Genomic DNA, 23579 nt, shown 5'->3' with positions numbered 1-23579 from the left:
TGTACCATTGTCACTGTCCTGGTTTTGATACTGTATGTAAGATGTCACCATTGGGGGAAACCGGAAAAGGGTAAGTGGGACCTCTCTGTACTATTTCTGAGACTCCTGTGAATCTGTAATTATTTCAAGATCAAAAATGTTTTTAAAATGTTTAAGTACTTTTCATGTGCTACAGATGTGCTTGAATTTGTTTCTGTAAAAACATGACATATATCATCTAGTCCTGGGCATTTTAGAAAAAAATTCATCTGGCAAGGTAGATTTTTTAAATCTTCTGTAAAAAAGAGGGAAAATAAATAATATAAGGAAACTCTCAACACAGGAAATATAGGAAACATGGGCAGATAATGTACTCTCCAACCTGGAGTTTTTAAGCTACTTTTTCCCCCCATATATTTATACATAGCTTGCTGAAAGAAAAATAAAATGTGAATAACACGTGTTGTATTTCTACCAAGGCTACTTTAGTCATAAGATAAATGTTACACTGTGTCATTGTCCTGAATACAGTATTTAAATTATAACTGGACAAGTGCTTTTTGAATTCCTGAGTTGGGAAAAGTATACATATACCTATATAGATATAGATAAAATACTTTTTAAGCCTCAGTTTTTCTAAACTACTTATCTGTAAAATGGGACCAACCCTCCTGTTTATCTTTATTTGGTGCAATATGAAATGCTTATTACCACAGTGCTTGTCACGAGATAGTGGTTATTATATAAAGCATCTAGCTGAGTATCAATTGTTAATGGGGTTCTAAAAAATGGAAATTTACACATTAATTAATATCTGTGCCTGAGTGGCTTTCTTCTTGGACATACTTTCTTGCCATGAAGAATATGTTATCTAGCTTTTGGCCAGAATCAGACTCCATAGTCCATAATCGGGATAGGAATGCGATGAACACTTGATGGAACTTCAAAATGAACAAGAGTTTTCTGGTGACAATTTTTACTAAAAAACAAAACCCTGGCAGTTTTATTTGGAATATGAAAGTGGTTTGGCTCTTTTGTCCCTTCCCTTCAGCTCTTAAAATTTTTGAGGTCTTGTCCTCTCAAAACTAAGCAATAGGTGGGTTTTCTTTTTAATGTGTATTGTACTTTACTCAAACCTTTCATAGTTCTCATACTGAAAAGAATTGGAAACTATTTTCAGATTTCTCATATGTCTTGGTGAATCTTTGTTTTCATATGGTATTTATATTAACTTTTTTTCCCTTTCAGGTTTCCTCCTGTTTCATAATCAGCCGGCACAATGTTCTACGCACATTTTGTCCTCAGTAAGAGAGGGCCTCTGGCCAAAATTTGGCTAGCGGCCCATTGGGATAAGAAGCTAACCAAAGCCCATGTGTTTGAGTGTAATTTAGAGAGCAGTGTGGAGAGTATCATCTCACCAAAGGTATGTTTGATGTTGGTATTTTTGTTCACTTTGTTGATTGTTTATTGATACGTAAAGTAGAAATCTGTAGAATTTTAGGTTGACATCTGTGTATATTGGAGGCAAAGAAAAATTTGTAGATTATTCATAGTTCCAGTTTGGTATGCTATTCCCTTTTAAAATCCTATAAGTGCACATATACTTTGATTTGCCAGTTTTCATGGTAGGTAAGTAAGTATGAGGTCAGGCAGTATCCAGATATTTTGTATTTATCCTTCTAGATGTTTTTGTACTTAAATATGTATATAAATGTTTCTAATTTGGGAATTTACAAAATATTTGAAAAAAGGATCCATTAATTGGGAAAGGTTGTAGGGATCAGATCTAATTGTCTTACCCACCTAGTAGATAGTGTTCATAACGCTTGTTCCTTCTTAGCTTCACAGGCCTACTTGCTGTTTCTTGAAAATACCCAGCTTGTTGCTGTTTCTTGAAGATACTCAGCTTTTTCCCTGTCTCAAAACTTTTATACTTGCGTGCTGTTCTCCTAAATATTTAATTACTGTGTCTCCCACTAGAATGGAAGCCTCATGAAAGTCCTTTCCTTATCTGCCTTGTTTACTTCTCTGTGCGTAGAGGAGCTTTAATTGACATCCTCTGAAACTGTTCTGAAGCAGTGGTTTTCACCCTTGGATTTCACAAATAGTGTAACTGGAAGTAATCCAGGGTTTTTGTGTTGCCAAGAAAGGACTTCAGAACACACAGACACAATTACAGCTATTAACATCATTAGTACTTCATTGAAAAACAGATACATTGATTTCAAAAATGTATAAGGACTAATCTCAAAGGAAAAGTCCTTTATATATATCTGTGTATATATATTAAACATCTGTGTTTTAAAGGTCCTTTCCTGGACTTTGTATTAACACATACATGCACCCATTTTCCTGTGGAGAAAATGTTCCAGATCACAGCTGTCTGGACCAGCATTGGTAGCTACTCTTAGAATTGGCAGTTTGGATGCTGCTGGCTGCCATAGTTTGTTAAATAAGAGTAGTTCCTTATTGCTGAAAGAGCTAGGGGATCTCAAAGGAATAAACTTGGGATCTGGAAGATACTTGTTCAGAAAAGTCATGAGCGAAAGAATATGTTCTAGGTGAAAAAGTGAAAGTTTGTATTTGTAATTAGAGCTAAATTATAAAATTTCCATCTGTCTGTGGAATTTTGGCTGGTTTTAGAGTTACAGTTGGTGGATTTTATTACGGTTAAGGACATTTCTATCATGTCGTTTCTAAGACAATATTAAAATAAAAACTTTACAAACAGGAAAATAGGTGATCTCTAGTCCTACCACCTAGAGAAGCCTTTAGTGTTTTGGTATGCCTTCTAAAACGTGTGCATGTTTTTACACATAATTTTTCTCATTATATGTGTACACAACTGAATTATATGTTTTATAACAAGTCTGCATTCAGGAAAAACTCTTCATAGCTTTATCATCATTTTTAATGTTGCATTATACAGTGTCATAGTCTCTTATCCACAGAATTTAAGTACAAAAAATGGGAACAGACTTGACAGAAACTGAAGTAAGGTCACTTGTGTATTCATATATTCACTATAGAATCACTAACATATATGATTATTAGAAACTGCTCTAAATAGATGCTGCTGGGAATGTCTTAATATATATCATATGCAGTGCGTTCTCTTTATAACCACAAAGCTCTGAATTCCAAAACACATTTGGCCTGTAGGATTTAAGATAAAGGATTATGGACCTGCAATTCATTGTTTTGATTGTACGTGATTTATTTTACCAGTCTCTTTTTTGGATAATCTATATTTTTTACTAATTTCTTGAATTTTAATTCCTCTGGCCCTGTACAGTGTATTAAAATAACAAAGATCTCTCTAGATAGTAGGACTACAGGTTTACTTTCCTCTTTTTTAAAAAGTAACCATTGAATAAACATTGCTTGCAAAATATTTTGTTCACATCTGTGTCTTTTTTGAATTAATTTTTATGGGAGTTTAGAATACATCAAAACCAGTATTGCATAGAGAAGCTTCACATTCAGTGATCTTTGTACACATCTGTAAATTTTTCCTTAATGTTGACGTTTAGGAATGTAATTGATGGGTCGGGTGATACACACTTAAAGATTTCTAATATGCATTCATAGTTTGCTCCGTGGGGAGATAGTATCAGTTTGCACTGCTGGTCAAATTGTATGAGACCTATATTTTCTACTTTTTATAGAAATGCTTACTGAGGTAAGTAAATGGAAATAGGAGAAGTTGAGCTGTTTTCTTGAAATTAATATGTGTGACTAATCTTTAATATCTACAAATACATATTGAGGGTGATTTGGCTTAAAAGGATAACAGATTTTTTCATAGTATGTGCAGAGTACTTTGTACCCTATTAGAGAGGCTACAAAAGAGTACAAGACCATCTGATACATGAAAGTATGTAGGCACATGATTCAGGAATAATGTAAAAGACTGGACTGTATGTGAGAGAAAGAATAACTTTTTAAGTGGGTTATTTGATTGATCTTGTTTTATTTTGATAAAATATAAAGATACTTCCACAGAGTGAACTGACCTGAAAATTTCTAATGTTTGATCTTGGTGTGCAGTTCTTGTTATGGGTAAATGTTGGTTTGGTTGTTTCAAACAAGTGTCAGACGTATAGCTCAGTTGCAGCTGCGTGCCTTTTGCCCCTCCTACCCCCACCCCTCCATTGGAACAGCCACTGGTAATCTCTAGAGCTTTTTCTGGGTATGTAGCCTGTATTCCTTATTACACCTACATTCTTTATTTATTTTATTTATTTTTTAAAGATTTTATTTATTTATTTAACAAAGATAGAGACAGCCAGCAAGAGAGGGAACACAAGCAGGGGGAGTGGGAGAGGAAGAAGCAGGCTCATAGCAGAGGAAGCCCGATGTGGGGCTCAATCCCACAACGCCGGGATCACTACCTGAGCCGAAGGCAGACGCTTAACCGCTGTGCCACCCAGGCGCACCTACACCTACATTCTTAACATGAGCTAGCTCAACAAAAATGCCATACTTCATTTTACCTATTCCTATGTTAAACTCTGAACCAAACTAATATACAAAGAAAGCTTTTGCCCAAACCACCTTTTTTCAAAGTTGCTAATCCTTTACAAGATAATGGCACGCAGAGTTTTAAACCCCTCCTCCTTTCTTAAAGTGAAGGTGTAGTCAGTATTTTAAATTTCCTAAAACCACATCATAAAAGTAGATTCTCTTTTTCCATTAGTTGCAGTGTTTTAATTGGGTATTACTTTTCATATCAAGGATTTTTCATGTAAGTCTAGATTTGATCACAAATTTATAATTTTAAATACCTAAGAATTTAGAGCAGTAAATTTCATAACTTGTGCTGTAAGTCATGTGAATTTGCCATAAATGTAGAGCCTGAGAATCATTACAAATAGAATCCTAGGCTGCTGTTTTGACAGTACACATATAACTTAAAGATAGCGTTTTATTTTATAAGTAACATTAATCATAACTTTAAGCAAATGATTAACTTTATTTGCTACTTTAGAATTTGAGGTTTTTTATGGTATGATTTGGAAAATAGTCTGGGAAAGTTTGAGTTCATGTTGTTTTGTTCTCAAAAATTTTTCCATATTATAGCCAGAGGAATTTTGAATCATTCTATTTAGATTGGATGCTTGCTTTTCTTCTTTCCCAACTACTGCATCTCACACAGTGGATCCCACATAAGTGTTGATTGAGATCTACCTTGAAAAAAACAGGCAGAGGAGTATATTTTCTTGTGAAAAAAGATGGGTTACCATTATCCTTTATTAGTTTGTTTGCCTTCCAGTCAACTGATAAAAACTCAGTGAAAAGTGGCTTAAACAATAAGGAAATTAACAGTCTTACTTAACTAGAAGTTTAGAAATAGGAAGATTTAGGATTAGTTGAGCGGTTCAATGATGTCATTCATCTAAAAGACTCACCAATTTTTTTTCTTTTTAAAGATTTATTTTTTTGGAGGGGGTGCAGAGGAAGAGGGAGAGAGAGCCCCAAGCAGACTCTGCACTGAGCATAAGCCCCATGCAGGGCTCGATCCCACAATCCTGAGATCATGACCTGAGCCAAAACTGAGAGTTGGATGCCCAACTGACTGAGCCACCCAGGCGCCCCAGGACTCACCAATCTTGTGTTGGTTTCTTGTCCTTATACTTACGGCCTCGTGACTACAAGCAGCTCCAAACCCCATATGCTCACAACACAGGAAGGGAGAAGAAAGAGGCAGGCGTTCTTCTTTTATTGGGAAAATCTCTCTCAGAAACGGACTTATTACTTCACTCGTTTTTCTTGTTGGTCGAACTGGGTTTTGTGCCCACTCAAGAAGCATTAGCAAAGAGGAATGAGTCAGTTCTTCAAGGCTGGGGACGTTCACTTCCCAAACATAATCAGAGTTCAGTTAGCCAGCAAGGAGCAAGAGCTACGGATTGGCAACCCAAAAGTGCTCCATATTCCTTAATGTGCTTGTGACAGCGATCTGTGGAGTACTTTACTACCTGCTTCATAGCTACCTTCATATCTGTGTTAACTAATGAATTACTACTGGTGTGTTCTTTGTGGATACTCAGGATTTACAGGTAAAGGCATGAATAAAATAAATATAAGTGATTATTAGGAAACTTCACATAAATGATAAAGTAAAAGCTGCCTATAAATTGCACAGAATACAAGCTTTTGAAGTATGATTACCTCTAAAACCAAAAAATTAACTTTATAAATTAGATTAATATTAAAATTTTGCTCATAGGTGAAGATGGCACTCCGAACATCAGGACACCTCTTACTGGGAGTAGTTCGTATCTATCACAGAAAAGCCAAATACCTCCTTGCAGACTGTAATGAAGCATTCATTAAGATAAAGATGGCTTTTCGGCCAGGTATCGTTGCCTTATTTATTTTTTTTAAACCTTGGAGTTTTATGTGGTGTGAAAAACTGCAAAGCATATATTCTAGATCCCTTCAAAAATAGGGCAAGGCTTGGAGAGGCAGTGGTTCAAGGGAAGAAACCCACGTCTGTCATTCATTTGGAATTTTGACAATCACTCCTTTTTTTAACCCCTTTTCATCAGCTTTTATAGAACTGAAGAGTCAAAAAGTTGAAAACTGTTACATGGTTTTTTTTTTTTAATGTAGCTCAGAAAAGAAAATCTTAGGGTTTAAAATTTTTTTCTGAATAATTTTAGCATATTCTTAAAATTCACTTTTAACTTGAGACATTTATTAAATGTTTTCTATAGTTTTTTGTTGTTTGAGCTTAGGTAATGATTGATTCTAAAGCTGGGCTCTAGGAACCAAATTTCCATAGGTAATAATTGGTATTTATCTGAATTCATGTATCACTTTATAATTTTTTAAGGCACTGATGAAAGTTTATTGTAATTAAAATAATCAGTGTATAGGAGAGATGCCTTATACAGTAGTTTCTGCAGCGGCTATATTTTAGTACTTTATTTTAATATATGAACAGTGAAGATTTTGAGATCTAAGATTTTATTTAAAAGTAAGATGTTTATACAGATGGCTAACTGACACATGAAAAGATGGTCAATATCACTCATCAGGGAAATACAAATCAAAACTACAATGAGATATCACTTCACACATGTCAGAATGGCTAAAATGAACAACCCAGGGAACAACAGATGTTGGCAAGGTTGTGGAAAAAGTGGAACCCTCTTACACTGTTGGTGGGAATGCAAACTGGTACAGCCACTCTGGAGAACAGTATGGAAGTTCCTCAAAAATTAAAGAACTACCTTATGATCCAGCAGTTGCACTACTAGGAACTTATCCAAAGGATACAAAAACACTATAATTCAAAGGGGTACATGCACCCCAGTGTTTATAGCAGCATTACCTATAATAGCCAAATTATGGAAAGAGCCCAAATGTCCGTTGATGAATGGATAAAGATGATGTTGGGGGGGAGGTGTCTATGTACACCCACATACACAATGAAGTATTCAGCCATCAAAAAGAATGAAATCTTGCCATTTGCAGTGACACGGATGGAGCTAGCTAGAGTGTTAGCTAGCTTAAGCTAAGCAAAATAAGTCAGAGAAAGGGAAATACCATTTGATGTCACTCATGTGGAATTTAAGAAACGAAACAGGTAAACAGGAAAGAAAACGGAGGCAAACCATAAGAGACACTTAACTATAGAGAACAAACATCAAGGTTGCTGGATGGGAGGTGGGGGTGGGGGGTCAGCTAAATGGGTGATGGGTATTAAGGTGGGCACTTTTTAGATGTAAGTGTTATATGTGATGAATCACTAAATTCTCCTAAAACTAGTATTAAACTCTATATTAACTGGAATTTAAATAAAAACTTGAAACAAAACAAAAACCAAAGATGTTTAGGCAGAGGCTGTGATACTTGAATGATTTCTAACACATGGATGCTAATTGCATTTTGCTTCAATAACCATGCTTTTTATTTTTGCCTTTAAAAGCAGTGCATTTTTAGTATAGACCACTTGAAGAATATAGAGAAATAATTAATGTAATGTAAAATAATCTTACCCTAAAATAACCAACTCCTCTTTAATAGGGTGCTCCTTTGTATTCGTTCCTCTTATAAATTTCATGTTTATTGAGAAAACTGTCATTTGTTGATATGTCCTTTTAAAGACATCACCTTAATGCATAGGTGGTGCTTTGACTTTGTTTTTGGAAAAGCAAGTAGCTTGGCTTATGATTATAGAAAAACAAAAGTACTTGGGCTTCAGTGGTACTTTGCATATATTATCAATCTTTTTAGACTGTAACCTTAGGAAATTATACTGACTTTACCTTCCTTTGTTCTTTAGATAATCTGTGGCATAACCTTTAGGCCTTCACGCTTACCATTTCTCTTCCAGGTGTTGTTGACCTGCCTGAGGAAAATCGAGAAGCTGCTTACAATGCTATTACCTTACCTGAAGAATTTCATGACTTTGATCAGCCACTGCCTGACTTAGAGTATGTCCCTCCTCCCTCTTTTAATTGTTGACTTGGTCTACAAATAACATTACTAGTATCAAGCATACAGTTTTCCTTGGAATATTTTGTCATCAAGTTAACATGAGGTTAAAATGCATATGCTTTCAATTAGGATAGTGTATAAATATGAAACATGTAACCTAGAAACTTGTATAGATACCAACTTTAACAAAGCTAAGATAGGAGAATTCTGATGTGCTTAGGCCAAAGCTTGTGTAAACTAAACAGTTTTCCAGGTGTCTGCTTTATATAATGATATCAGTGAGTATGAACTATTGCTTCATGATTTTTCTTTGGAGATAATAAAGTCATCTACTGGTTATCATCTTTGCCAGGCTATACTGAGCCACAGTTTCTCTCCTTTTTTTTTTTAAATATAGATAACTCTTTCAAGAGAAAGAAAAGATCATGTCACAACATACATTTAAGAGGGGAAGGTTGTACAGAGATGGCTATTATAGCAGAATAGTGTAGTGTGTTTCCCTTTTCTCAAGTCCTCAAAATTCAGCTGTCTTTACCATGACGGGGAATGTGCCTCTAACTTCCTGTGTGATTTAGTAGCACAACTGACAACCAAGAAACCCTTTACACCAAGCGCCATGTTTAGGGACAAATTTCTCTGCTGCTTAAAATGATCTATGACTCCTATTTATGATTTATTTTGATGTGTGTGAGTTAATGTAGGTACTGTCTAGCTGCTTTTTTTTTTCTCTCTCTTCTAATGTATTTTTTTAAAGTTTTCATTGTGGAAATTTAGCGGCTAAAAAGCAGAAAGATTAGTATTAGGAGCCCCATATAGCGATAAACCAGTTTCTTCAGTTATGAGTATGTTGCCAGTTTTATTTCATATGTGTTTCCCCAACTCACCTTCCAACCCCCACTGGATTATTTTAAAGAGTAGGTACCTTACTTCCTCTGTAAATACTTCAGTATCTCTTTTGAGGTAAAGAATTTTCTAAATCTATCCATAATAACATCCCACCTATAAGTTCTAGTAATTTCTTAATGTAATATTCAGTCAGCATTCAAATGTCCCCAGTTAACACACAGGCCTTTTTTTCTTCAGTTTGTTTAAGTTAGGGTCTCTACAGATTATCCAGACTGCATTTAGTTGATATGTCTCAGATGTCTCTCATCCTTTTACTTGCCATTTGTTTCCTGAATAAACCTGGTCATTTGTTTTGAAGTATTTTTCATTCTGAATTTGGCCAATGGTAATTCCACGTTTTTGCTTAATATCACATGTCTTTTATTTAATATTTTTAAACAATATGAGAGATTAATTTGTTAGAGGAAGAAACACTCTTAGAAAAGCTGGGTAACTTCAGAGTTCATACCATGACCCTGATGAAAACCCATACCTACCTAGACTTCATTTTTAAGTTTTTCCTCTGTATATTACATTACCTAGGTAGTGATTTCAGCAAATTCTGTTTTGCTTGCTGTGATGGTTTTTAAATCTAAATACAAATCAAATATTAGGGCTTATAAACCATGATGACTTTGTATGTATGTTTTTTCCTTGTAGAGAGAATTAGGATTTTTTTTTCCTTATGCATTGCACTGAGACTTAAGACTAAAATGTATTTGAAATTCTTTTAAAGTGACATTGATGTGGCCCAGCAGTTCAGCCTGAACCAGAGTAGAGTGGAAGAAATAACCATGAGAGAAGAAGTTGGGAACATCAGTATTCTACAAGAAAATGATTTTGGTAATAGAGAAACAAATCGCTAGCCACTAGCTAATAATGTTAGAATTATGTTGCAGCACAACTTGTGATTTGAAAAAGAAAACCCAGACATATGTTACATTTATCATGACAGAAGGACAAAATTTCATCTAATCCTTTTTCATCAAGAAAAGAATTTGCTTTCCTACTAGTATATTAAGCATCAGCCATTTCCATTTATGCACCAAACTTGAGTTCATTCTTTGCCTATTCCTGCTTTGCATACTGATAGAACCTATATATGTCTCTGTGTGAAAAGTCCCAACACTGAAGTAATGCCCAGTTTTAAACTAATCACTTGGAAATAATTTCATTATGTACCTTTTTTTTTTTAAGATTTTGAGAGAGAATGATCTAGCAAGAGGTGGGGTGGGTTGAGGGGAGAGGGAGAAGTAGAATTCCTGCTGATCACAGAGCCCCATACAAGGCCGTTCCCAGCACCCTAGGATCACGACCTGAGGCCGAAGGCAGATGCTTAACTGTCTGAGCCACCCTGGCGCCCCATCTACTATTCTTCTTGAATAGTGTTTAAAACAGGTAGCCAAATTCTTTCTTGATGAAAACACATTCTAATGAAGTTTAAGTCTAAATGTTCATGCAACCTAACCTATAGACATATTTAAATTTACTTAACCTATTTAGGATAACCTTAATTTGGAGCCTGTGTTTGAATTTGCTAATCATGCCCCATAATCAGTTTATGAAATATAGATGCTATAGGTTTTAAAGTTTTAAACTGGATGTTTTAATACTCAAATAAGGTTTCAGTTAGCAAATGTGACAGTCCAGTTGTAAGAAATCATTAGCTGTTTTATAACAGTAAATGTAACTTATTTCAACTGATAACTAAAATTTGTTCAGGTGACTTTGGAATGGATGATCGTGAGATCATGAGAGAAGGAAGTGCTTTTGAGGATGATGACATGTTAGTGAGCACTAGCGCTTCTAACCTCCTGTTAGAGCCTGAACAGAGCACCAGCAATCTGAATGAGAAAATTAATCATTTAGAATATGAAGACCAATATAAAGACGACAATTTTGGAGAAGGAAATGATGGTGGTATATTAGGTAGGTGACAACAAGGTCGTTATTCTAACATTTCTTTATTCATTTGCAGTGTATTAGAGCAGTCGCTAATTCTGGGTCATAAGCAACTCTTTAGGTATACTTGTGTGGATTGTGACTAGTTGATTTCATTCAAGTGTTCTGTGAAAATAGAGCCTAAAATGTTACAGCAATACCTGATTTTGTTAAAGGTGCTTGTCTCAAAGTTTTAAGTTTTACTAGTTCTTAAACTGCTGTATTTGTGTTTGATATATTAAATGTTTTAAAGAGAGATGTGAGCTAGAAAATAGAATTTTTTTCCTATACCATTATACTTTTGTATGCTACCTTGAAGAGAAACAGACGCAAGTTGAATGCAGATTTTTTAATTCAGTTAATTTTAATGTAATTTTATTTTCCCAGTGATTGGCTATTCTTTTGGCATTTCTTTTTCAAGTTATACTAACTAAATTATATTCTCTATTTCAGATGACAAACTTATAAGTAATAATGATGGTGGTATCTTTGACGATCCCCCTGCCCTGTCTGAGGCAGGTGTGATGTTGCCAGAACAGCCTGCACATGATGATATGGATGAGGATGATAACGTATCAAGTAAGCATTTCCTGTTCAGTGACGTGGGCATGATTATATGAAGCTGAAAAGGTATTACTGTAGAAGACCACAAACTAAAAGTTCCAGCTTTTACTGAGTTATAAAGCTCCTTAAAAACAGTGCTTATGATTATTGATTCTCTTTCATGTTTAACCCTGAACCTCTCCAGGTTCACCTCCGGAGGGCCTCCTTCATAACTAGAAAAGTATTTGTTATTGGTATCAGTGGGTTTCTTTCATTTCTCAAGGGATTTTTTTTCCCCCATTTGTAGGAGATGTATTAAATACCCATGCTTTTTGTGATCAAATTTCTGTTTTTATAGTGGGTGGGCCTGATAGTCCAGATTCAGTGGATCCTGTTGAACCAATGCCAACCATGACTGATCAGACAACACTTGTTCCAAATGAGGAAGAAGCTTTTGCTTTGGAACCTATTGATATCACTGGTGAGCAGACAGACGTTTTGACTTACAAAATTCAGAACATAACGTCTTAATTTTGGTTCTTGTCTATTCCGTTACTCTTGTTTTAGATAGATAGCCAAGCTTCTTTCATCTATTACAGAGTTTTCAATTACAATCTAGGTATCTTAGAGAATACCCGTAGAAGTTCTGAAATATAAAAATACAGAAGTTTTTTTGCTAACCTGTATCGTAGTCTTTTGGGGTCCCAAAATAATAAGTCACAGGAGTAACAATTAGAAAACATTACAGAGCATTTCACACTGAAGTACAGATTGATTATCTGTTCCAAAGTTCTAGATTGTTTAATAGTTGGGCTACAATCTGGGAAAGCCTAAAGAATTTTTTTTTTTTTGACTGGAAATGTGACAGATTCTAAAATTAGACATAGCAAAACATATTGGGGGTGCTGCTTCTCAGTAAAAGAAGCATGTTAAGATGTGTAATTTGGATGTGAAGGTAAAATTTCTAGATGGTTTATGGTAAATCAGAGTGTAATTCAAGATACAGTTATTGCTTTTAAGTAGAACAAGACTGACTTCTTAGGTTTTCTCCAAGAATTTGATCACCAAAAATTGTGACTTGGGCTTCTCATTTATAAAGAATGTTTGCTAGGCACCTACTCTGTGTAGAAACTAAAAATAGAACAATGAACAAGTGTTTATCCTCGTGGAAGTTAAGTACTAATTAGTGGAGCATGGGTAAGTAAAATATGTACTGTATTAGTGACAGGTATTATAGCGAACTGTAAATGAGGCAGGATGGTGAATACAATGCACTGTTTAAAGTAGGATGGTCAGGTTTTGCCAGCTGTTTTAAGAACTTTGACTTTCAGGGAAGGAAGGAAACTCAGCTGGAGGATAAGGGTTGGACAGAGGCTGTCCAGAGTAACATCTTTACCTGAATATTTTATGGAGAAAAATCATTGGGCATATAACATTTCTGACAGGATAAAACCTTGAGGAACTTATTTGTATCTTAAGAAATTGAGATAATGCCACCTACTTTGCAGTTTTAGTAAGGATTAGAAATGAATATACAGTAAATAACTGGGATGGAGTTCCAGGTCCATCTGACTGGGTATGGACCTTTTTTTTTTTTTTTCCACTTAATCTGCTTGTACAGCTGCCATATATGAATTGTAACTTTTCCACTAAGAATCATAGTAATTGCAACCCTTTATGGAGAACTTAAGTATTTTAAAACTCCTGTAAGTGGTTGGCCATATTTGAAAGAGGAAATAAAGAGATAAGCAAGATAAAGTTAACTTTTCTTAATGGTCATTCAGGTGTAATAGTAAGTCCTAAAACCCAGGACTTGAGCCCAAATCTGTATAAACCTACATGGGCAAAACATACTGGCTTTTGCATTATTTTACTTATTTTTCCCAAAGTCTGTGTATATTCATTAATTCAGCAGATTTTTATTGAGCACCTATAGTATGCCAGCCTCTGTCCAACATGGAACTGCAAAAACAGTATTTAAAACGGACTCTGCCCTTTTGAGGCTTTTCTACCAGGGATATAGAAAAGCAGGGATACAATGAGACCAAGTCTGGTAGCTCTGTGTTCCATGATGGCCTCACAGGAAAATGACTATTTTCTTCTGTCATTCCAGTCAAAGAAACAAAAGCCAAGAGGAAGAGGAAGCTGATTGTTGACAGTGTCAAAGAGTTGGATAGTAAGACAATTAGAGCCCAACTTAGTGATTATTCTGATATTGTTACTACTTTGGATCTGGCACCACCCACCAAGAAATTGATGATGTGGAAAGAGACAGGAGGAGTGGAAAAACTCTTCTCCTTACCTGCTCAGCCTTTATGGAATAATAGACTACTGAAGGTAATATAGTGTGCAGAATTTTTTATTCTATATATATTTGGCCATTTTTTAAAATTAACTTTTAAAACCTTTGACATCTTTGATCAGATATTTTCAACTATATGGCACCTTTTTTAACTTAAATCACAATGTAATGAACATAACCTGAACTGAAAGGTCCTGCTGATACCTGTATTTCTAAAAGATGTAGAAGGAATTTTTTTCTACACTAAAAAGCCATTGAGGTTTTTAATACTAGTTCTCCCTTTTCAGCCGTTCTCTTGCCTTAGTGTACACTGTGCTTCAAGTCTGCAGTGGTTCTCCTTTTCCCACAATAAAGAATTCTCTGGCGTTACGAGAATTATTTTCACCCATAAGACCTTTTTGCTCACCTTAAGTTCTGCACTTCCAAAACAAGGTTCTGAAGTGAAGAACTCAGTGAAGCAATGCTATGAGACTGTTACTCTAAATTTGAAAAAACATAGAACCAGTTGATTCTATGGTAGATTTTACTATTGAGTAGAGAAAGTCCTTAGAATATTTCTTTGAGTCACTGGTCTCGTTGTTAGACATTTTCCTAAGGAAGTAATTCAAAATAACGGAAAAAGCCATTTCTGTGAAGATGTTCATTACATTGTTCTAATTAAACTGAAAAAAATATGGTTCAAATGTGATATATACACACCTATATACATGTATCTCCACTCAGTTGAATGTTATGCAGTCATTAAAATTATTGAAAATGACAGTTTATAAGATTTCCATATAATTGGTATGATTCCATTCCATGGAGTTTTAAGTGTGTGAATATGAAAATAACAGTAAAATTTTAAACTTTCCCTCAGCTTATCTCCAAGTTATAAGACAGTGGATAATTTCATTTATTTTTGACTTTTCTAAAATCATTGTACTTAAAATCAGCTATCCTGTATTTAAAAATATTAAGATGTAATGAAGTGTGGATATAACATTAAGTAGAAGTCATGCTGAATTATATAGACACTGATTACAACTATATTAAAATATACTTAATGGTAAGTAGAAATGTCAGTAGTGAATTTTTAATGTGATTTATTTTATAATTGAGTTTTTGGGTTTTTTTTTTTAATAGCTCTTTACACGCTGTCTTACACCACTAGTACCAGAAGATCTTAGAAAAAGGAGGAAAGGAGGAGAAGCTGATAATTTGGATGAATTCCTCAAAGAATTTGAAAATCCAGAGGTTCCCAGAGAGGAGCAGCAGCAGCAGCACCCGCAGCGTGATGTCATTGGTGTGTTCTGTTGGAATAGTTCCTTGATAAAGACTTATCTGTATATTGCCAGAGTAAGAGAAATCAGGAACAAAGGAGTACACTCAAATTCTTGGACAGGGAAATACAGTTGATTGCTATGTGAAGTAGGAAGCTTTCTGTTTTTGGAAAGGTTTAAAGTTTAGAACGGACTGAGTAATGTTCTGCTCAGGATTATCCTGCATTAGATTACAGGTGGTAGAATTGTGACCTTTTCCATGTGTATTGTTACAAATTGAGTAATCTTTGCAGAGGTAAAATTTTTATTTGGCCTTAAGAAAGTACTTTTGTCTTAATGTATTAAAGTAAACTCTGAAATATTGTTGAAGACTGTATAATTCACATCTCTTCATATGACCAATTGCAGATGAGCCCATTGTGGAAGAGCCAACCCGCCTCCAGGATTCAGTGATGGAGACCAGCAGAACAACCTTTGATGAATCAGCCATGCCTCCACCACCTCCTCAGGGAGTCAAGCGAAAAGCAGGACAAATTGACCCAGAGCCTGTGATCCCTGTAAGTAAGCCCATCGCTTGTCAAGAATTTTACATCTCTAGTAAAAGTATTATCTAAGTAGTCCTTTTGAAATATTTGGTTGAGGAAAAAACTGCCAAGGAACAGGTCTGGAGAGAGAGAATGGCAGCCAAGGATGTGAACACAGTGTGCCCTAAGTGAGAGAAGATATTCCAGGAGTTTGAACCTTTCTGACTCTTCTTAGTCTGTTTCAGAGTGGCCTAACGTGACCATCTTTTCTAATGTGGAATCCTTGACTCTAAACTTGATTCCAGTTTAGTTCAGGGTGAATCTCACAATTTTAGATTAAAGATGAAAAATAATACATGGAACATGTTAAATTCTTCAAGTATGTCATGAGTAAAGTGAACACAGTCAAACTTTTAAAATTAACACCTAGTTCCTTTTTCTAAAAATTTTGGCTTTCTTCGTTAGCAAGATTGAACATTTTTTCTCCAGTTTTAATGAGATAATTGACATACAATATCATACTAGTTTACGGTATGGAACACTGATTTGATACTGTGGAATCATTTCACAACATGTGTGTATAGCATCTGTGCCCTTACATAATTACATTTTTTTCTTGCCCTGAGAACTTTTAAGATCTACTCTTAGCTATTTTCAAGTATATGTTATAGTATTAACTATAATCACCATACCGTGTATTAGATCCCTAGAACTTATAACTGGCAGTATCTTTCTTTTTTTTTTTTTTTTTTTTTTTAAGATTTTTTTTTTTTNTTTATTTGACAGAGATAGAGACAGCCAGCGAGAGAGGGAACACAAGCAGGGGGAGTGGGAGAGGAAGAAGCAGGCTCATAGCAGAGGAGCCTGATGTGGGGCTCGATCCCATAACGCCGGGATCACTACCTGAGCTGAAGGCAGACGCTTAACCGCTGTGCCACCCAGGCGCCCCTGGCAGTATCTTTCTAACCCCTAGTAACTACCATTGCATTCTGCTTTTACGAGTTCCACTTTCTTTTTTAGATTCTACATGTAAATGATACCATATATATTTGTCTTCCCTTGACTTATTTCACTTAGTATAATGCGTTCCAAATATATCCCTGTAGTCCTACTTGCTTATTTTTTTGCTTTTATTGCCGTTGCTGTCAAATCCAAAAATCATTGGCAATATCTATTTTGAGGAGCTTACCTGTCCTATGTTTTCTCCTAGTAGTTTTATGGCTTCAGGTCTTAAACTCAAGTCTTTAATCCATTTTGGGTTGATGTTCATGGTGGTCCAGTTTTCCCAGAACCATTATTGAAAAAAGATTTCCCCATTGCATGGATTGACTCCTCAGCTCTGTATTCTGTTGAAGGTTCCTGCAACATAAGACAGTTTTAGGCTACCTTACTAAATAATCAGAATATACTTATCAAATCGCTTAAAAAAAAAAAAAAAGGCAACACCTGGCTACTTCATGCAGACTTTATACCATTAAGTTCATTTAGGGTAGGAAAACTAAACTATAGGGGAAGTAAGGTCTAGTGTAAGACTTCCCAATCTTAAATTTTTGGAATAAGTTAACCTTGGGCTGTTGGTTCAGCCCCCATCAAGAGGTACTGGCAGAAGATTCCTCTGCAATTTTAAGAACTATTTTTCTGTGCCTTCTGGTGGTAGAGTTATCCAAAAGAGCATCTTTCTGTATGAGCTCAGGAATAGGGGTGGGGACAGGTAATGAGTGGGTTACTCAAGCACAACAGTCTTGGAAGAACTTGTTTTTTTAACATTCTTAGCTGCTTATATTAAGCCTTAGAGGAAAAATTCAAGAGATAGACTCAGAAAAATGATCTTCTCCTTCCTATTATTTGCTGCCAGAAGAGCATAAGAGCTCTTATTTAGAGTCCAGGCTTAGTTGTTGTAGCTGTAAGACATTTTCATGCAGTAATGAGTGACGGTACAGGCTATTTAATGTTAAAGCCTTTTTGCATTGCATTAGTGGGTGGTTCCGTGTTGTATGGTTTTTCCTAAAATGCCACTACAGAAAGTTTTGGGGTTTTTTTTTCTTGTGATTTACAAATTTCTCACATGGACTTTGTAACTGGTTCCTAAAAAGTATAAGAACAAACGCTTGTTAATTTCTTCTGTTAAAGCTTTGTAAGAACAAGGTATAATCAATTATTGATTATGAGGAAGTATGGCAGTATGACCCCAGTATTTCTTCCCCTTGCTTTAAGCCCCAGCAGGTGGAGCAGGTGGAAATACCCCCTGTAGAGCTGCCTCCTGAGGAGCCTCCAAATATCTGTCAGTTAATTCCGGAGTTAGAACTTCTACCAGAGAAAGAGAAGGAGAAAGAGAAGGAGAAAGAAGATGATGAAGAGGAGGAGGTAAGGAAACACTGGCAAAGAGACTTAATAAATAAATCCTATCCCAGACTGAGCGCAGATCTTCAACCTGCTCTTTTACTCTCATAGTGGAGCCTAGGTAATTGATGTTGAGCGTCAACAGTGATGAAAAATGTTCAAACAGAAACAACATGTAACCAAATTCTTAATGATCTAGATCATTATTAACAACATCAGATTTTATGCTGTGCTGTAACTCACTGGCTCCCTTGCAGGCCTTTGAAGGACATAGGACTGACTGCCCTTTTACTGATTTCTCAGTTGACTTTAGATTGTTTGTAGCTGGTTTTACTATGTTGTGGCCAGTTTTTTACTGCTTTCAGCATCTGCCTCTGGTATGACATCTCTGTGGCCTGGAAATCTGATAACCATTTTCCATTTGTAGGAGTTTTGTTTTTATTAGACTGGGGTGAGATGTGACTTGGCTAAAATAGATTGAGTAAAGGCACTTTAACAATGGATTTCATTTTCAGGGCCCTTATTTGGCTCTTCAAGGTCCCACCCCCCTTTTTTCTGGATCTTTGTTTAAATTTAATATAAAAACCTTAAAATATCTTCTAGGAAGCATTGAAGCCTTTTAAAATTCTTCTAAGACCACAGGTTATGGACTGGGTACATATTTTCATTAATATCCGTTTGTATTTGTAACATTTTTATATTATTATGTCAACCATTTAGTGGAGTACTATGGTTTTTTGTTTTGGTTTTTTTTTAAGTAAAAATTTAGCCCCAGAGCTACTAGTCTAGGGTATGCCATTATCTCAGACTTAGTGTTGAATCAGTATTTAAAATTGTTGTGCTTTCTATTATGTATGAAGCCCTTAACTCCTGCTCTTTGAAATGTGGTATGTAGTTCCAGCATAGCATGGAAGCATCTCAGCTGTTGCTCCATGCCAACTTCAGAGTTTAGAAAGTCACTTAGAAGGCAAGTCCTGTAGGTAGCTAGGAGCTGGGCAGCTCAAGTGAAATCAAATATTATGGATTATAGCCCCCCCCTTTTTTTTTTTTTTAAGATTTTATTTGACCAGGGGTGGTGGGTGGTAGGGTGGGGACAGCAGAGAGAGGAGGAGAAACAGACTCTCTCTGCTGATCAGGGAGCCCGCCTGAGTGGGGCTCAATCCCAAAACCTTGGGACCATGACCCCAGCCAAAGAAAGATGCTTAACCGACTGAGTCACCCATGCACCCCATACCCCATTTCTCTTGAAACACTGTATAGACCAGTACTACTTACTCATCTCCTACTATGTGGTCTTTGATCCTGGTCCACAGTGAGGTTGGGATCTGCCAGAATATAAATCATCTAGAAGATCATGCTACTGAAAAAATATTTATACATTCAGTTGAAATAAGGAGTGTGCTTAGTGACATAGCTGATTTATAAGTTAATTATCTTAACAGGGACCAATCAGTAACCAATAGCTCACCAACCAGCAGTATCCAGGGGCCACGCAGTGTAGACCACATCCTTAGTAGACCAGTACAGAATCTTACATCCAGCCAAATGTTTGCTTGCAGATACGGAAGACTTTCTTCTATAATTTAAGAAAGACAAGCTTCAGAGTTCGTACTAGATGCTAAGAGATTTATAGTTTTCTATTATTCAGAGTACACAATTCAAATTAAAACGTTCAGGACATAAGGAAATAGTTCATTTTGCAGTAGACCACTTTTGTCAGCTTTTTTGTGTGTTGGGGCCTTTTCATTCAGGATGAAGATGCTTCCGGAGGTGATCAGGATCAAGAAGAAAGAAGATGGAACAAAAGGACTCAGCAGATGCTTCATGGGCTTCAGGTAGGTACACCAGTCCTGACTTGAGCAAAGACTTGGCATTGCTCCCTTAAAAAAATAGCAACACGGTAGAACCAGCAAGCCTACTTTTTCAGTGCTGTGCATTCTAATACATAAATTGTTAGGCCCAGAGTAAGCCTGCAGAGCAGCCAGGTGAACGCTTTCCTCTGGTTATGCGGCAAAGGGAAGCTGTGGTGGTGGTTTATAGAATGCCTCTGTGTGTCTACATCTTCTTGGTTTTCGTTGAGCATCTTTAATGTGTTGAATTGTTAAATTTATCGAGTCAGATACAGATGAGATATTTTGAGCATCTGTGAAATACCAGGCAAGTTGCTCAAGGTTTCCCAAAATAGAGTCAAAGGATAGTTGGATTTTAAAAATAAGTTGAAATTTTAGGAACTGTGTGTGTTCAGTTTTACTATTGTATCACATTTGTTGGAATGTTGTTCCTTGGACCTTTGATTTTAGAAATGCCATAATATACTCTGCCCCATTACCTTCACTCAAGACTATTCAAAAAAGTCCACTCCGAGCAGAATATACAGTGTACTTTTCCTGGTATACAAAATTGGCACCCTTTTAAAATTACCACCTTACTGTGAGATTACTTTAATTCTTCCTTTGGTTTTATTTCAGCGAGCTCTTGCTAAAACTGGAGCTGAATCCATCAGTTTGCTTGAGTTATGTCGAAACACAAACAGAAAGCAAGCTGCAGCAAAGTTCTACAGCTTCTTGGTTCTTAAAAAGCAACAAGCTATTGAGCTGACACAGGAAGAACCATACAGTGACATCATTGCAACACCTGGACCAAGGTTCCACATTATTTGAGCAGCTAGAAGCATTATAGCTAGTGTTCATTTCACTAGTGTATACAAATTGCCCCCATGTGTAGGGCACACAAAACCCTTTGAGAAAATTTAGATTTTTGTCTGTAAAAAGTCTCTGCCTTTTTCTTCGTTTTTTCCCAGTATTTTATCAATTTCATCTTTAAGGGAAACTGCTTACATGGATGTGTTTGTGTTTTGATGGAGAAAACAAGCACACCCAAGAACCCAGAAGATCGTTTTAACAGTTCAGAACAGATGTGTGCAATATTGGCGCATGTAATAATGTTGAGTAGCAGTTGAAAGTCAGGATTTTTATCTTAGTTCTCCATCACCACATTGGAAAGGAAGACATGTCGGGGGGGGGCAAAAATGCCTGAGAATTTAATTAAGAATGATGGTGTGAGTCTTTGAGAAAAAGAAGTTGTCTTTTCCCACTAGTAATCTGGCAGTCTTGTTAACAGCTGTGTTGGGGGATGGTTCCCAAAACAGATTGTCCTCTTGAGATACTATTTTAAAGTGTAATTCCGTAATGACCAAGAGGGTGTGTGAAACTGTGCTGTAACTAAACCTCTTCAGCTACAAAATGGTAGGACTTGGTTTAAAGTGTTCTTTTGTAAGTCATTCCATTTGAAACTTTTTAATGAACCTGACTATTCTAAAATCTGTTGTTTTAGCGAGGCTCTAAAATGAGCAGAAGTAGAATTTTTAGAGTAGAATATAAAAACATTTATAACTTTCCAGAAGCTCTAAATCAAAGTTTTAAAGAGATGTTTGGATATATTTGAGTACTCAGATCATGAAAATAGAAATTGCTATGCCAACTAAAAGGACAGACTGATGGGAAATTAGACACCTGGTTGACTTTAACTCTTAAGCAGACAATGCTGTTAATAACTAATGGCTTCTCTGATATTTATTGTAAGTTTTAGTACTGATCTTTTCCCAGTGCTGCACACTCCTGTGTTTGGAACTTTATTTTAATGGCTTTGCAACAGAAATCCTATATCCAGTTTCCTATAATTTAAGAAAAGCATCCAAATAAAGGCTTTATTAACAGACCAGATAGCACCAGAAATTATGTGACTGTTATGATTATCAAAACATGTCTTAACTTTTTAGGGCAAAAGTATTCACACTGAAAGTTGTAGCTTAAGTGTTGGCACTTTTGTGGAAAAAAAAATCACTTTTGAAACTCACTCAGACTTGAGTATACCCAGTAATTTTAAATTATGTGAAATGTTTTAAAATTAGTGAACTCGTAATTACTGTTTTGATGATTCAGTTTCTTGAGAATGGTAAGTGTATAAAATTGCTATTGCAGCTTTATTTTCAATATGTGCCTGTAAACCATGGATTTTTCTCCCTTTGTAAAAAGTCATTTGTAGATAATTGAATGTTTGATTATAGAAAGGTCATTAGTTTCTTGTTAACACATTTTGTTAGTCTGGTTTTGTTGCTTATCGGGTTTAATATTGTTCTTGAAAATAGTTGATGCTATGTTATGTATAACTTTTCTAATAAAAGTTGTGGTATAAGCTGTAAATTTTAGAGTATTGATTATCTGGTTGATGGTGTTCCCCTAGGAAAATGTTAATTAGGCCTTATCTGTTGTTTGTGTTATCTAGAATAATTGTCCATACAGATAATGATTTTTTCAAGAAGCCTTAGGTTAAAAAAATGAAAGATTAGTGTGTCTTTAAAACCCATGTGATCTGAAACTTTGATATCATGTTCTAATATACATCATCAGCCTTATGTGTCTAAGATTAAAATGGAAGTGGGGCACAGATATATCCCTGTAACTGCTAAGTACCTACAAATTTTGACATGCTCTGTCAGGGTGAGCCAGTGAGCAAGTACTGGAGATTTCCTGGGTCCACCTGAGAAGCCTGTTGCAAGCCGGGGCATTCAGTAACTTGAAATGTACCTTCCTGTGCATTGGAGCTTATGCTGCTCCCATCTGTGAGCTTTAAGACACTAAGACTTTATGCTTAAGATATAGCAAGGTTAATGGGATGCCTAGAAGGCTCAGCCGGTTAAGCGTCTGCCTACAGCTCAGGTCATGATCCCGGTGTCCTGGGATCAAATCCCGCATCCGGCTTCTTGCTCAGCAGGGAACGTGCTTTTCCCTCTGCCTGCCATTCCCCCTGCTTGTGCTGTTTCTATGATAAATAAAATCTTTAAAAAAAAAAAAAAAAGAGCAAGGCTTAAACCATCAATAGATTAATGTTGTTTGTAATAGGAAAACCAGTATTTGCTAAGCACCAATTACACTAATATGAGGCACACCACCTGTGATAAAAAAGACTTAGGGAGAAATAATCTATGAAAGTGATGGGAGCTCAGAATATAGCATACCAAAGTATCTGGGGAGTAGTCCAGAAAAGATTCTCAGAAGATAGAAAATAACATCGATTCAGAGTCCAAGATGGCAGTGTAGGGAGATCCTGAACTCACCTTCTCCAGGAACACCAAAATCTACACCTACTTTCAGGACAGTTCCTCCTGAACTGAGGGCTGACTGATATACCACAACAAAAGAGACCATACACGGAAGCAGGAGACGGACACATGATAAAGGGAATCCCCACGTCCTGATGCTACGAACTGTGGTAGGGAGGGATAGTACTGAGGGACTGAGCAGATCTGTCCTGGGGCACAGAAGAGGAGTCATGGTTTAAAATGGCAATTAGTAT

The 23579-nt window shown here is 36.0% G+C and overlaps 1 protein-coding gene across 2 annotated transcripts in view; it reads left to right on the top strand.

The window, feature by feature from the left end:
• The window catches only part of RAD21 (RAD21 cohesin complex component), a 28743-nt gene extending 6317 nt beyond the window's left edge, over positions 1-22426 (top strand). For both annotated transcript variants that reach the window (XM_034668551.1, XM_002928385.4), the window contains exons 2-14: positions 1228-1402; positions 6209-6338; positions 8324-8423; positions 10049-10155; positions 11035-11241; positions 11707-11832; positions 12155-12277; positions 13910-14133; positions 15224-15383; positions 15769-15917; positions 18099-18248; positions 19976-20059; positions 20693-22426. In XM_034668551.1, coding sequence (XP_034524442.1) covers positions 1259-1402; positions 6209-6338; positions 8324-8423; positions 10049-10155; positions 11035-11241; positions 11707-11832; positions 12155-12277; positions 13910-14133; positions 15224-15383; positions 15769-15917; positions 18099-18248; positions 19976-20059; positions 20693-20884 — 1896 coding nt within the window. In that variant the 5' untranslated portion in view covers positions 1228-1258 and the 3' untranslated portion in view covers positions 20885-22426. The remainder of the gene's footprint in view (positions 1-1227; positions 1403-6208; positions 6339-8323; positions 8424-10048; positions 10156-11034; positions 11242-11706; positions 11833-12154; positions 12278-13909; positions 14134-15223; positions 15384-15768; positions 15918-18098; positions 18249-19975; positions 20060-20692) is intronic.
• The last annotated feature ends 1153 nt before the right edge of the window (positions 22427-23579 follow it).

This window comes from Ailuropoda melanoleuca, chromosome 9, assembly GCF_002007445.2.
Source record: "Ailuropoda melanoleuca isolate Jingjing chromosome 9, ASM200744v2, whole genome shotgun sequence".
Lineage (NCBI taxonomy): Eukaryota > Metazoa > Chordata > Mammalia > Carnivora > Ursidae > Ailuropoda > Ailuropoda melanoleuca.
Note: the sequence above shows the minus strand (reverse complement) of the source record. Positions and strands in the feature narration are given on the sequence as shown.